At 51.5% G+C, this 13,750-nt stretch overlaps 1 protein-coding gene and 1 long non-coding RNA gene across 2 annotated transcripts in view; both read left to right on the top strand.

Moving 5' to 3' along the window:
• The window catches only part of LOC126912499 (uncharacterized), a 235,454-nt gene that overhangs the window by 83,846 nt on the left and 137,858 nt on the right, over positions 1-13,750 (top strand). The window lies entirely within an intron of this gene.
• The window catches only part of LOC118264677 (myosin heavy chain, non-muscle), a 74,572-nt gene that overhangs the window by 49,614 nt on the left and 11,208 nt on the right, over positions 1-13,750 (top strand). Inside the window, 8 exon segments of the mRNA XM_050704905.1 lie at positions 186-356; positions 1,188-1,355; positions 1,694-1,863; positions 3,254-3,489; positions 3,830-4,063; positions 4,384-4,554; positions 5,412-5,574; positions 5,828-5,966. Of these exon segments, the coding sequence (XP_050560862.1) occupies positions 186-356; positions 1,188-1,355; positions 1,694-1,863; positions 3,254-3,489; positions 3,830-4,063; positions 4,384-4,554; positions 5,412-5,574; positions 5,828-5,966 (1,452 nt within the window).

Genomic DNA, 13,750 nt, shown 5'->3' with positions numbered 1-13,750 from the left:
TTAAAGGCATAAAGGCCGAGGTACTAAACAACTAAAATACACTTTGGTCCTTATGCCTTAAGGTGCAAAATACAGTATACCAATATTCCTGTATATGAAACCAGTATTACCATTAACCTATCTGTATGTGTATATTGTGTTTGCATGCTGCGTGTCCCATCACCCAACCCTAACCCGATTTTCAGGTCAAACCTCTTCTGGAAGTGACGAAGCAAGAAGAGAAGTTGACGCAGAAGGAGGACGAGCTCCGTCAGATCCGTGAGAGACTGGACACCCAGGTGAAGAGGTGCCAGGAGTACGAGCAGAAGTACCAGCAGGCCAATGCTGAGAAGACACAGTTGGCTGAACAGCTACAGGTCAGTTTCTTGAACAATATAAGTTGTAACTAGCGGACCCGACAGACGTTGTCCTGTCTACACGTTAATTTGAAAATTTTAAACTTTTTTAATAAGAAAAAAATTCTGGACCTTTTTGATGAAAATTATTATTCAAATGTTATGACAATATCTAACGTCATTAATATTTGACACTGCGATGGTAGCGCCGTCCGTCGGATCCGATGTAAAACATTCCAAAATCAACAACTACTAATAAATTACAAATAACATTTAAAAAAACATTGTCCAGCGGACAAAATTGTGAATCTAAACCATTCTCAGATCCCTGCACACAGAAAAAAGTTCATCAAAATGTCCAGTCGTTTAAGAGAAGTTCAGTGACATACACACTTACAGAAGAATTATATATTAAGTTGTAAAAGACCAGTTAAAAGTAATATATCTTTTATTATAATAGAGATTGATTAATTTTCCGAATAGATTTATGGGAAAAATCTTCCAACAGATAAGATTAGATGAATTGAACACTCTGTATTAAAGTATAAACATAAAACATGTTCATTCTATTCTATAATTCACATTGTTACCTGAATAGTTATACTTCAGCATGACTATGAAGCTCTTGTCTATACAATAAGTATAATAATGATGAACATTTATCAGATTGAGAGCATCAGTCCAATTTAATTAATTTGGTAGTACTTCGTTCTTATATCACTGCCTAGAGAAAAGTGTATTGTTTTGTTATATTCTTTAAGTTAACGCTATTTCACCTTTACTTATGTATTAAGTAAGAAAAATAGATAAGTGATAGCGAGCTATACGTTAAAATATTATGTTGATTTCCAGGCTGAGTTGGAGTTGTGCGCGGAGGCGGAGGAGTCCCGCGCCCGGGCGGCGGCGCGCAAGCAGGAGCTGGAGGAACTGCTGCACGACCTGGAGGGCCGCATCGAGGAGGAGGAGGAACGCTGCAACGCGCTGCAGCAGGAGAAGAAGAGGCTGCAGCTCAACATTCAGGTAACTTACTCTTACTATAATACACTTAATCAGATAGACGTTAACACTGGTAGAATACGTTGGTATTCACCTAGGTACCTTGTGAAAAATGTAATTTGTTGCTAATACCTACTGCCACATTGAATAGTTTTTAATGAGTGTTTTAACCATATTTATACTGTTTGAAGTTTAATTTAGTACATTATCCTTAAATGTATGAATCATTACATTTTCCATAAATATAATTATTTATACATACCTATAAGGTAATAACACCATGTTTTCACCATCACAACATAGCTAGTATCAATAATATATCAACGTCAGCTAACACTCTTCTCTATTCTCTCTCCATCCAGGACCTGGAGGAACAGCTGGAGGAGGAGGAGGCGGCGCGGCAGAAGCTGCAGCTGGAGCGCGTGCAGTGCGACTCCAAGATCAAGAAGCTGGAGGAGGACCTCGCGCTCAGCGACGATACCAACCAGAAACTTGTCAAGGAGAAGAAGGTAATTACGTCTTCCAAGTAGGAGTCCGAATCGCACTAGAAGAAATGCTTCTTATTCATGTTTCTAGTCATTCAATACCATGTACACTCAGAATTTGGTAGTTTGTGAGGTTTACAAAATAGTAGTAATAACTGAATACTTTTTACAATAACTAAACGTGAGACACTAAAAAAGTTAACTAAATAACTAATAAGTTGGTTCTCACGTAAATATATTGAGAAAAGTTACACCGAGTTCCGAAATTAAGAGGGAACTTTTTTAGTGAAGTCGGTTAAAGATTTTGTCGTATCGAAACCTAACGATGTCGAAAATCAAAATCAGTCGGATAGCGAGAGATAGAAATTGAGCACTATTTTTCTGTAGAAACAATTAACTTTATTGTGATTTCTATTGAGTAGGAAATTGGCCATTTCTGGTCTTCTTCATCAATTCCACCTTTCAAAGGTTACTTTTTGTAGTAACAGCTGGATTAAGTGAATTAGTTTATTAGTTGATAACATATTCATAATTGTGATAAAATATTGTTTTTGTCCGATTCTGTATACTTGGAAATTTTGCCTACTAGTCACCTATAATAGTGGTAATAAGAAGCAATGATAAATCGATTAAAAGTAACTAACGATATTTCTTTTTATTTTTATCTTTATAACAATAGTATATTAGTTGCTATGTATCCACCTCTTCAAAGGTTACTTTTTGACTGTAAATGCTATCAGATTCTAGATGAATATACCAATGCAATCACTATATAGTTCCCTATAATATTTGAGGAGTTCCCTCGATTTCTCTAAGATCCCATCATCAGATCCTAACTTGGTGACAATGGGACCACCTCAGAACTATCTACTTTCGAACAAAAAAAGAATTTTGAAAATCCGTCGACAATTGACGGAGTATTCGATGAAGCGTTACTATACAAAAAAAAAAATATTTTCCAGATCATACAGGAGCGTGCCGAACATAGTACCTCCTCCTTTTTGTGAAGTCGGTAAAAACAGTCTGTAACGGAAGGTTATAAACAATGTTAAAGAAGACTAGAGAATTGATGAATAAAAATAATCATTAAGGCAGTTGTCCCACCAACGGCGAGTGAACGACTAACTATCGGCTATTTTCTCGCTCAAGAAACGTACAATAGATATACTTTCCGTGTAAACAAAAGAGATGCATATACAAATAGTTGATCGCTGACTGTTCACACTGCCGGCGAGTGCTCGCTTCACTTGTTTGTTTTTGTTTTCACTCGTTTTCACTCGTTTCTAGTTCTAACTCTACTCGTTACTCGTTCATCGTTGCCGGTGGGACAACTGCCTTAATTGATGAATCAAAATTTAATAACTTCTTTGTCATATAAAGGATGTCTTTAATTATTTATTTAGTTCTTCATGCATATAAATGTGTACACAAAGTGAGTTTAATGCCAAGGCATTCTCTACCAGCCAAATCTTTGAAAGATTTTATGTTTTTAATGACTTTGGAAGCACCAATTATTTACGAATGTAGAATATATCTCGTTATCATGTACCAGGATCACCAAATGCGCCAAGAGACGGACCGCGCCAAGCGGAAGCTGGAGACGGAGCTGCAGGACGTCAAGGAACAACTCGCCGAGAGGAAGGCACAGCTCGAGGAGTTGCAGATTGTACTCAGTATGTATACTAATGACAATATTATCTTAATATTTACTTTGAAATTATATCATCACTATTTCAGCCATAAAATATTCATTGTTGAATATAGACTCCACTTCTGGATAGTTTAGATATTTAAAAAATGGTATATAGGTGTATTAAATTATACTATACATTTGCAAATATTGTTCACTACATAGAAGATGTTAAGTGACTGTATTTGCATTAAGAACCTATTTTTTTATGTATTGAAAGATTTTACTAATCGTATCTTTATACGAATATTTTTTAGTTTCGAATCATTTTTCAACACAAAACAATCATAAAACAAATCACTGACTTACCAATACCCGTACAGCAAAGCGCGAGGAGGAGCTAGCGTCAGCGATAAGTCGCGCGGACGAGGAGAGCGCGGCGCGCGCGGCGGCGCAGAAGGCGGCCCGCGAGGCCGAGTCCGCGCTGGCCGACGCGCACGAGGACCTGGATGCAGAGCGCGCCGCAAGGACCAAGGCCGAGAAGCTGCGCCGCGACCTCAACGAGGAACTCGAGGCACTCAAGAGTGAACTGCTGGATTCTCTTGATACTACTGCTGGTAAGGAAACATTTTTTGTATAGTTATGGAGACTACATTTATAGGTAAACAATGTTAAGAACAAAAGCAGTTTTTTTTTGTAATCAGTGTGATGACTCTCTGTTGAATCAGAGTGCAAATATACAGCGTGTTACTGAAATTTTGTCTCTCTCTGTAACAAAGTTTGATAGAAAATTAACAAAAACACCTGAATTATTTATTAACAAAATATTCACTTAAAAAAAAAATTTCGTACGTTTTTACAATACATTTCAAAGGATCATTGAATCTATTTTGACTTAATGTCTTACATACTTTAATCCCTACCTATCTCCTTCCAGCGCAACAAGAGCTCCGTACCAAGCGCGAGCAAGAAGTAGCCGTCCTGAAGCGCAGCCTGGAGGAGGAGGCCGCGGCCCACGAGGCCAGCCTGGCCGACCAGAGGCACAAGCACTCGCAGGAACTGCAGCAGCTCAACGAACAACACGACCAGCTCAAGAAGGCTAAAGCCGGTCAGTATTACTTGCACCTATTTCTTTAAACAGGTTAAAAATATGAACGTACTTGAGCGACGACTGAAAGTGGGTGCCAAACTATTTTTCGCGTATTTTAGTTGTTTCTCTTTGTTTAACTAGCGGCGTCTTACCAGCAGTACTTAAATTGGCCCTCCTAACTATTACAGGATGTATCAATCCTTTAAAATTACAAGGTCGGTTTACTAAACAGTAGCTAAAACCTCTTTAAAACTAATATGACACTCCAAAACGACGAGCAAAAAGAATGACAACTTCCAAATCCAAACGTAAAGTCAAAAAATAAAAACGTCAAAATCTTTTTGATCAAACATCTACACGAATCAATAAAATTGTATAAAATTATTTTAGTTTAGATATTTAGTTTTACATTATTATGTGTAATGGCGTGTGTGAAGGAGCGTAGACAGAAGAATGTGAAGTTTGGGTTGTCGAAGGATGATAACTTTGAAGTGGAGAACTCAGCGTTCCCTTGCGACCCGGGCAACTCGTTCAGCTCGGCGCGCGACTACTGGCAACACATGTGTCGCAACCCAGAGTCCGAGGATCGCAGGGCCGATGTCTCCTTAATATGTAATGGTATTGCAGTTACTATCAAGGCTGTATTTCGTCGTAATAGTGCCAAAAGTTGAACTGTAGTAAACTTCTCTAAATGTTTACGTGTGATTAAAATAAATTGTCTATAGTTTGTAGGTTTAATGGAGTTAAACTGTATAATATAAAGCCTTCGTTCGTCGAAGTCTCGCGTTGGTGTTTTTAAGGTTAATTATAAAATGGTTTCAGCTATTATAAAGGGTATTTATAGATGGTATATAATGTTTGTTTTTATATTGTAGCTTTGGAGAAAGCCAAGCAAGTATTGGAGGCTGAGAATGCGGACTTGGCGACGGAGCTGAAGAGTGCGAGCGCGGCGCGGGCCGAGGGCGAGCGCCGCCGCAAGCAGGCCGAGGCACAACTACAGGAGATTGCTGCCAAGCTGCAGGACGTAGAGCGCGTCAGGTACGTTACTAGTCTTACATTGAACGCCTCGATGGGACATTATACTAAATGAAGTTAATTTTTTCATCATTTAATAACACAAAAAGATGCAGAGTTGTAGTTTTTCTCTCTCATAAATATTATGCTTGCTTTTAGTATAAATTGCAGTGCTTTTGGCCAATTTTTGGTAAATTAGTTTTTTTTTGGTTAAAGACGAGGCTTAAGTTCCTTAAGATATCTTCTTTCTGACGATGGTACAAATCTCCTTGTGCAGGTCGGAGCTGCAGGAGAAGTGCGTGCGTCTGCAGAGCGAGGCGGAGACGGCGGCGGCGCAGCTGGAGGCCGCCGAGCTCAACGCATCCGCCGCGCACAAACACGCCGCCACCACCGGGGCACAACTCGCCGAGGCACAGGTACACACTCACTTGCACTACTATAGTTATACTGAGGCGGCCGAGCTCAACGCATCCGCCGCGCACAAACACGCCGCCACCACCGGGGCACAACTCGCCGAGGCACAGGTACACACTCACTTGCACTACTATAGTTATACTGAGGCGGCCGAGCTCAACGCATCCGCCGCGCACAAACACGCCGCCACCACCGGGGCACAACTCGCCGAGGCACAGGTACACACTCACTTGCACTACTATAGTTATACTGAGGCGGCCGAGCTCAACGCATCCGCCGCGCACAAACACGCCGCCACCACCGGGGCACAACTCGCCGAGGCACAGGTACACACTCACTTGCACTACTATAGTTATACTGAGGCGGCCGAGCTCAACGCATCCGCCGCGCACAAACACGCCGCCACCACCGGGGCACAACTCGCCGAGGCACAGGTACACACTCACTTGCACTACTATAGTTATACTGAGGCGGCCGAGCTCAACGCATCCGCCGCGCACAAACACGCCGCCACCACCGGGGCACAACTCGCCGAGGCACAGGTACACACTCACTTGCACTACTATAGTTATACTGAGGCGGCCGAGCTCAACGCATCCGCCGCGCACAAACACGCCGCCACCACCGGGGCACAACTCGCCGAGGCACAGGTACACACTCACTTGCACTACTATAGTTATACTGAGGCGGCCGAGCTCAACGCATCCGCCGCGCACAAACACGCCGCCACCACCGGGGCACAACTCGCCGAGGCACAGGTACACACTCACTTGCACTACTATAGTTATACTGAGGCGGCCGAGCTCAACGCATCCGCCGCGCACAAACACGCCGCCACCACCGGGGCACAACTCGCCGAGGCACAGGTACACACTCACTTGCACTACTATAGTTATACTGAGGCGGCCGAGCTCAACGCATCCGCCGCGCACAAACACGCCGCCACCACCGGGGCACAACTCGCCGAGGCACAGGTACACACTCACTTGCACTACTATAGTTATACTGAGGCGGCCGAGCTCAACGCATCCGCCGCGCACAAACACGCCGCCACCACCGGGGCACAACTCGCCGAGGCACAGGTACACACTCACTTGCACTACTATAGTTATACTGAGGCGGCCGAGCTCAACGCATCCGCCGCGCACAAACACGCCGCCACCACCGGGGCACAACTCGCCGAGGCACAGGTACACACTCACTTGCACTACTATAGTTATACTGAGGCGGCCGAGCTCAACGCATCCGCCGCGCACAAACACGCCGCCACCAACGGGGCACAACTCGCCGAGGCACAGGTACTCACTCTCGTGCACTACTATAGTTATACTGAGGCGGCCGAGCTCAACGCATCCGCCGCGCACAAACACGCCGCCACCACCGGGGCACAACTCGCCGAGGCACAGGTACACACTCACTTGCACTACTATAGTTATACTGAGGCGGCCGAGCTCAACGCATCCGCCGCGCACAAACACGCCGCCACCACCGGGGCACAACTCGCCGAGGCACAGGTACACACTCACTTGCACTACTATAGTTATACTGAGGCGGCCGAGCTCAACGCATCCGCCGCGCACAAACACGCCGCCACCACCGGGGCACAACTCGCCGAGGCACAGGTACACACTCACTTGCACTACTATAGTTATACTGAGGCGGCCGAGCTCAACGCATCCGCCGCGCACAAACACGCCGCCACCACCGGGGCACAACTCGCCGAGGCACAGGTACACACTCACTTGCACTACTATAGTTATACTGAGGCGGCCGAGCTCAACGCATCCGCCGCGCACAAACACGCCGCCACCACCGGGGCACAACTCGCCGAGGCACAGGTACACACTCACTTGCACTACTATAGTTATACTGAGGCGGCCGAGCTCAACGCATCCGCCGCGCACAAACACGCCGCCACCACCGGGGCACAACTCGCCGAGGCACAGGTACACACTCACTTGCACTACTATAGTTATACTGAGGCGGCCGAGCTCAACGCATCCGCCGCGCACAAACACGCCGCCACCACCGGGGCACAACTCGCCGAGGCACAGGTACACACTCACTTGCACTACTATAGTTATACTGAGGCGGCCGAGCTCAACGCATCCGCCGCGCACAAACACGCCGCCACCACCGGGGCACAACTCGCCGAGGCACAGGTACACACTCACTTGCACTACTATAGTTATACTGAGGCGGCCGAGCTCAACGCATCCGCCGCGCACAAACACGCCGCCACCACCGGGGCACAACTCGCCGAGGCACAGGTACACACTCACTTGCACTACTATAGTTATACTGAGGCGGCCGAGCTCAACGCATCCGCCGCGCACAAACACGCCGCCACCACCGGGGCACAACTCGCCGAGGCACAGGTACACACTCACTTGCACTACTATAGTTATACTGAGGCGGCCGAGCTCAACGCATCCGCCGCGCACAAACACGCCGCCACCACCGGGGCACAACTCGCCGAGGCACAGGTACACACTCACTTGCACTACTATAGTTATACTGAGGCGGCCGAGCTCAACGCATCCGCCGCGCACAAACACGCCGCCACCACCGGGGCACAACTCGCCGAGGCACAGGTACACACTCACTTGCACTACTATAGTTATACTGAGGCGGCCGAGCTCAACGCATCCGCCGCGCACAAACACGCCGCCACCACCGGGGCACAACTCGCCGAGGCACAGGTACACACTCACTTGCACTACTATAGTTATACTGAGGCGGCCGAGCTCAACGCATCCGCCGCGCACAAACACGCCGCCACCACCGGGGCACAACTCGCCGAGGCACAGGTACACACTCACTTGCACTACTATAGTTATACTGAGGCGGCCGAGCTCAACGCATCCGCCGCGCACAAACACGCCGCCACCACCGGGGCACAACTCGCCGAGGCACAGGTACACACTCACTTGCACTACTATAGTTATACTGAGGCGGCCGAGCTCAACGCATCCGCCGCGCACAAACACGCCGCCACCACCGGGGCACAACTCGCCGAGGCACAGGTACACACTCACTTGCACTACTATAGTTATACTGAGGCGGCCGAGCTCAACGCATCCGCCGCGCACAAACACGCCGCCACCACCGGGGCACAACTCGCCGAGGCACAGGTACACACTCACTTGCACTACTATAGTTATACTGAGGCGGCCGAGCTCAACGCATCCGCCGCGCACAAACACGCCGCCACCACCGGGGCACAACTCGCCGAGGCACAGGTACACACTCACTTGCACTACTATAGTTATACTGAGGCGGCCGAGCTCAACGCATCCGCCGCGCACAAACACGCCGCCACCACCGGGGCACAACTCGCCGAGGCACAGGTACACACTCACTTGCACTACTATAGTTATACTGAGGCGGCCGAGCTCAACGCATCCGCCGCGCACAAACACGCCGCCACCACCGGGGCACAACTCGCCGAGGCACAGGTACACACTCACTTGCACTACTATAGTTATACTGAGGCGGCCGAGCTCAACGCATCCGCCGCGCACAAACACGCCGCCACCACCGGGGCACAACTCGCCGAGGCACAGGTACACACTCACTTGCACTACTATAGTTATACTGAGGCGGCCGAGCTCAACGCATCCGCCGCGCACAAACACGCCGCCACCACCGGGGCACAACTCGCCGAGGCACAGGTACACACTCACTTGCACTACTATAGTTATACTGAGGCGGCCGAGCTCAACGCATCCGCCGCGCACAAACACGCCGCCACCACCGGGGCACAACTCGCCGAGGCACAGGTACACACTCACTTGCACTACTATAGTTATACTGAGGCGGCCGAGCTCAACGCATCCGCCGCGCACAAACACGCCGCCACCACCGGGGCACAACTCGCCGAGGCACAGGTACACACTCACTTGCACTACTATAGTTATACTGAGGCGGCCGAGCTCAACGCATCCGCCGCGCACAAACACGCCGCCACCACCGGGGCACAACTCGCCGAGGCACAGGTACACACTCACTTGCACTACTATAGTTATACTGAGGCGGCCGAGCTCAACGCATCCGCCGCGCACAAACACGCCGCCACCACCGGGGCACAACTCGCCGAGGCACAGGTACACACTCACTTGCACTACTATAGTTATACTGAGGCGGCCGAGCTCAACGCATCCGCCGCGCACAAACACGCCGCCACCACCGGGGCACAACTCGCCGAGGCACAGGTACACACTCACTTGCACTACTATAGTTATACTGAGGCGGCCGAGCTCAACGCATCCGCCGCGCACAAACACGCCGCCACCACCGGGGCACAACTCGCCGAGGCACAGGTACACACTCACTTGCACTACTATAGTTATACTGAGGCGGCCGAGCTCAACGCATCCGCCGCGCACAAACACGCCGCCACCACCGGGGCACAACTCGCCGAGGCACAGGTACACACTCACTTGCACTACTATAGTTATACTGAGGCGGCCGAGCTCAACGCATCCGCCGCGCACAAACACGCCGCCACCACCGGGGCACAACTCGCCGAGGCACAGGTACACACTCACTTGCACTACTATAGTTATACTGAGGCGGCCGAGCTCAACGCATCCGCCGCGCACAAACACGCCGCCACCACCGGGGCACAACTCGCCGAGGCACAGGTACACACTCACTTGCACTACTATAGTTATACTGAGGCGGCCGAGCTCAACGCATCCGCCGCGCACAAACACGCCGCCACCACCGGGGCACAACTCGCCGAGGCACAGGTACACACTCACTTGCACTACTATAGTTATACTGAGGCGGCCGAGCTCAACGCATCCGCCGCGCACAAACACGCCGCCACCACCGGGGCACAACTCGCCGAGGCACAGGTACACACTCACTTGCACTACTATAGTTATACTGAGGCGGCCGAGCTCAACGCATCCGCCGCGCACAAACACGCCGCCACCACCGGGGCACAACTCGCCGAGGCACAGGTACACACTCACTTGCACTACTATAGTTATACTGAGGCGGCCGAGCTCAACGCATCCGCCGCGCACAAACACGCCGCCACCACCGGGGCACAACTCGCCGAGGCACAGGTACACACTCACTTGCACTACTATAGTTATACTGAGGCGGCCGAGCTCAACGCATCCGCCGCGCACAAACACGCCGCCACCACCGGGGCACAACTCGCCGAGGCACAGGTACACACTCACTTGCACTACTATAGTTATACTGAGGCGGCCGAGCTCAACGCATCCGCCGCGCACAAACACGCCGCCACCACCGGGGCACAACTCGCCGAGGCACAGGTACACACTCACTTGCACTACTATAGTTATACTGAGGCGGCCGAGCTCAACGCATCCGCCGCGCACAAACACGCCGCCACCACCGGGGCACAACTCGCCGAGGCACAGGTACACACTCACTTGCACTACTATAGTTATACTGAGGCGGCCGAGCTCAACGCATCCGCCGCGCACAAACACGCCGCCACCACCGGGGCACAACTCGCCGAGGCACAGGTACACACTCACTTGCACTACTATAGTTATACTGAGGCGGCCGAGCTCAACGCATCCGCCGCGCACAAACACGCCGCCACCACCGGGGCACAACTCGCCGAGGCACAGGTACACACTCACTTGCACTACTATAGTTATACTGAGGCGGCCGAGCTCAACGCATCCGCCGCGCACAAACACGCCGCCACCACCGGGGCACAACTCGCCGAGGCACAGGTACACACTCACTTGCACTACTATAGTTATACTGAGGCGGCCGAGCTCAACGCATCCGCCGCGCACAAACACGCCGCCACCACCGGGGCACAACTCGCCGAGGCACAGGTACACACTCACTTGCACTACTATAGTTATACTGAGGCGGCCGAGCTCAACGCATCCGCCGCGCACAAACACGCCGCCACCACCGGGGCACAACTCGCCGAGGCACAGGTACACACTCACTTGCACTACTATAGTTATACTGAGGCGGCCGAGCTCAACGCATCCGCCGCGCACAAACACGCCGCCACCACCGGGGCACAACTCGCCGAGGCACAGGTACACACTCACTTGCACTACTATAGTTATACTGAGGCGGCCGAGCTCAACGCATCCGCCGCGCACAAACACGCCGCCACCACCGGGGCACAACTCGCCGAGGCACAGGTACACACTCACTTGCACTACTATAGTTATACTGAGGCGGCCGAGCTCAACGCATCCGCCGCGCACAAACACGCCGCCACCACCGGGGCACAACTCGCCGAGGCACAGGTACACACTCACTTGCACTACTATAGTTATACTGAGGCGGCCGAGCTCAACGCATCCGCCGCGCACAAACACGCCGCCACCACCGGGGCACAACTCGCCGAGGCACAGGTACACACTCACTTGCACTACTATAGTTATACTGAGGCGGCCGAGCTCAACGCATCCGCCGCGCACAAACACGCCGCCACCACCGGGGCACAACTCGCCGAGGCACAGGTACACACTCACTTGCACTACTATAGTTATACTGAGGCGGCCGAGCTCAACGCATCCGCCGCGCACAAACACGCCGCCACCACCGGGGCACAACTCGCCGAGGCACAGGTACACACTCACTTGCACTACTATAGTTATACTGAGGCGGCCGAGCTCAACGCATCCGCCGCGCACAAACACGCCGCCACCACCGGGGCACAACTCGCCGAGGCACAGGTACACACTCACTTGCACTACTATAGTTATACTGAGGCGGCCGAGCTCAACGCATCCGCCGCGCACAAACACGCCGCCACCACCGGGGCACAACTCGCCGAGGCACAGGTACACACTCACTTGCACTACTATAGTTATACTGAGGCGGCCGAGCTCAACGCATCCGCCGCGCACAAACACGCCGCCACCACCGGGGCACAACTCGCCGAGGCACAGGTACACACTCACTTGCACTACTATAGTTATACTGAGGCGGCCGAGCTCAACGCATCCGCCGCGCACAAACACGCCGCCACCACCGGGGCACAACTCGCCGAGGCACAGGTACACACTCACTTGCACTACTATAGTTATACTGAGGCGGCCGAGCTCAACGCATCCGCCGCGCACAAACACGCCGCCACCACCGGGGCACAACTCGCCGAGGCACAGGTACACACTCACTTGCACTACTATAGTTATACTGAGGCGGCCGAGCTCAACGCATCCGCCGCGCACAAACACGCCGCCACCACCGGGGCACAACTCGCCGAGGCACAGGTACACACTCACTTGCACTACTATAGTTATACTGAGGCGGCCGAGCTCAACGCATCCGCCGCGCACAAACACGCCGCCACCACCGGGGCACAACTCGCCGAGGCACAGGTACACACTCACTTGCACTACTATAGTTATACTGAGGCGGCCGAGCTCAACGCATCCGCCGCGCACAAACACGCCGCCACCACCGGGGCACAACTCGCCGAGGCACAGGTACACACTCACTTGCACTACTATAGTTATACTGAGGCGGCCGAGCTCAACGCATCCGCCGCGCACAAACACGCCGCCACCACCGGGGCACAACTCGCCGAGGCACAGGTACACACTCACTTGCACTACTATAGTTATACTGAGGCGGCCGAGCTCAACGCATCCGCCGCGCACAAACACGCCGCCACCACCGGGGCACAACTCGCCGAGGCACAGGTACACACTCACTTGCACTACTATAGTTATACTGAGGCGGCCGAGCTCAACGCATCCGCCGCGCACAAACACGCCGCCACCACCGGGGCACAACTCGCCGAGGCACAGGTACACAC

This window comes from Spodoptera frugiperda, chromosome 26, assembly GCF_023101765.2.
Source record: "Spodoptera frugiperda isolate SF20-4 chromosome 26, AGI-APGP_CSIRO_Sfru_2.0, whole genome shotgun sequence".
Taxonomy (NCBI): Eukaryota; Metazoa; Arthropoda; class Insecta; order Lepidoptera; family Noctuidae; genus Spodoptera; species Spodoptera frugiperda.
Note: the sequence above shows the minus strand (reverse complement) of the source record. Positions and strands in the feature narration are given on the sequence as shown.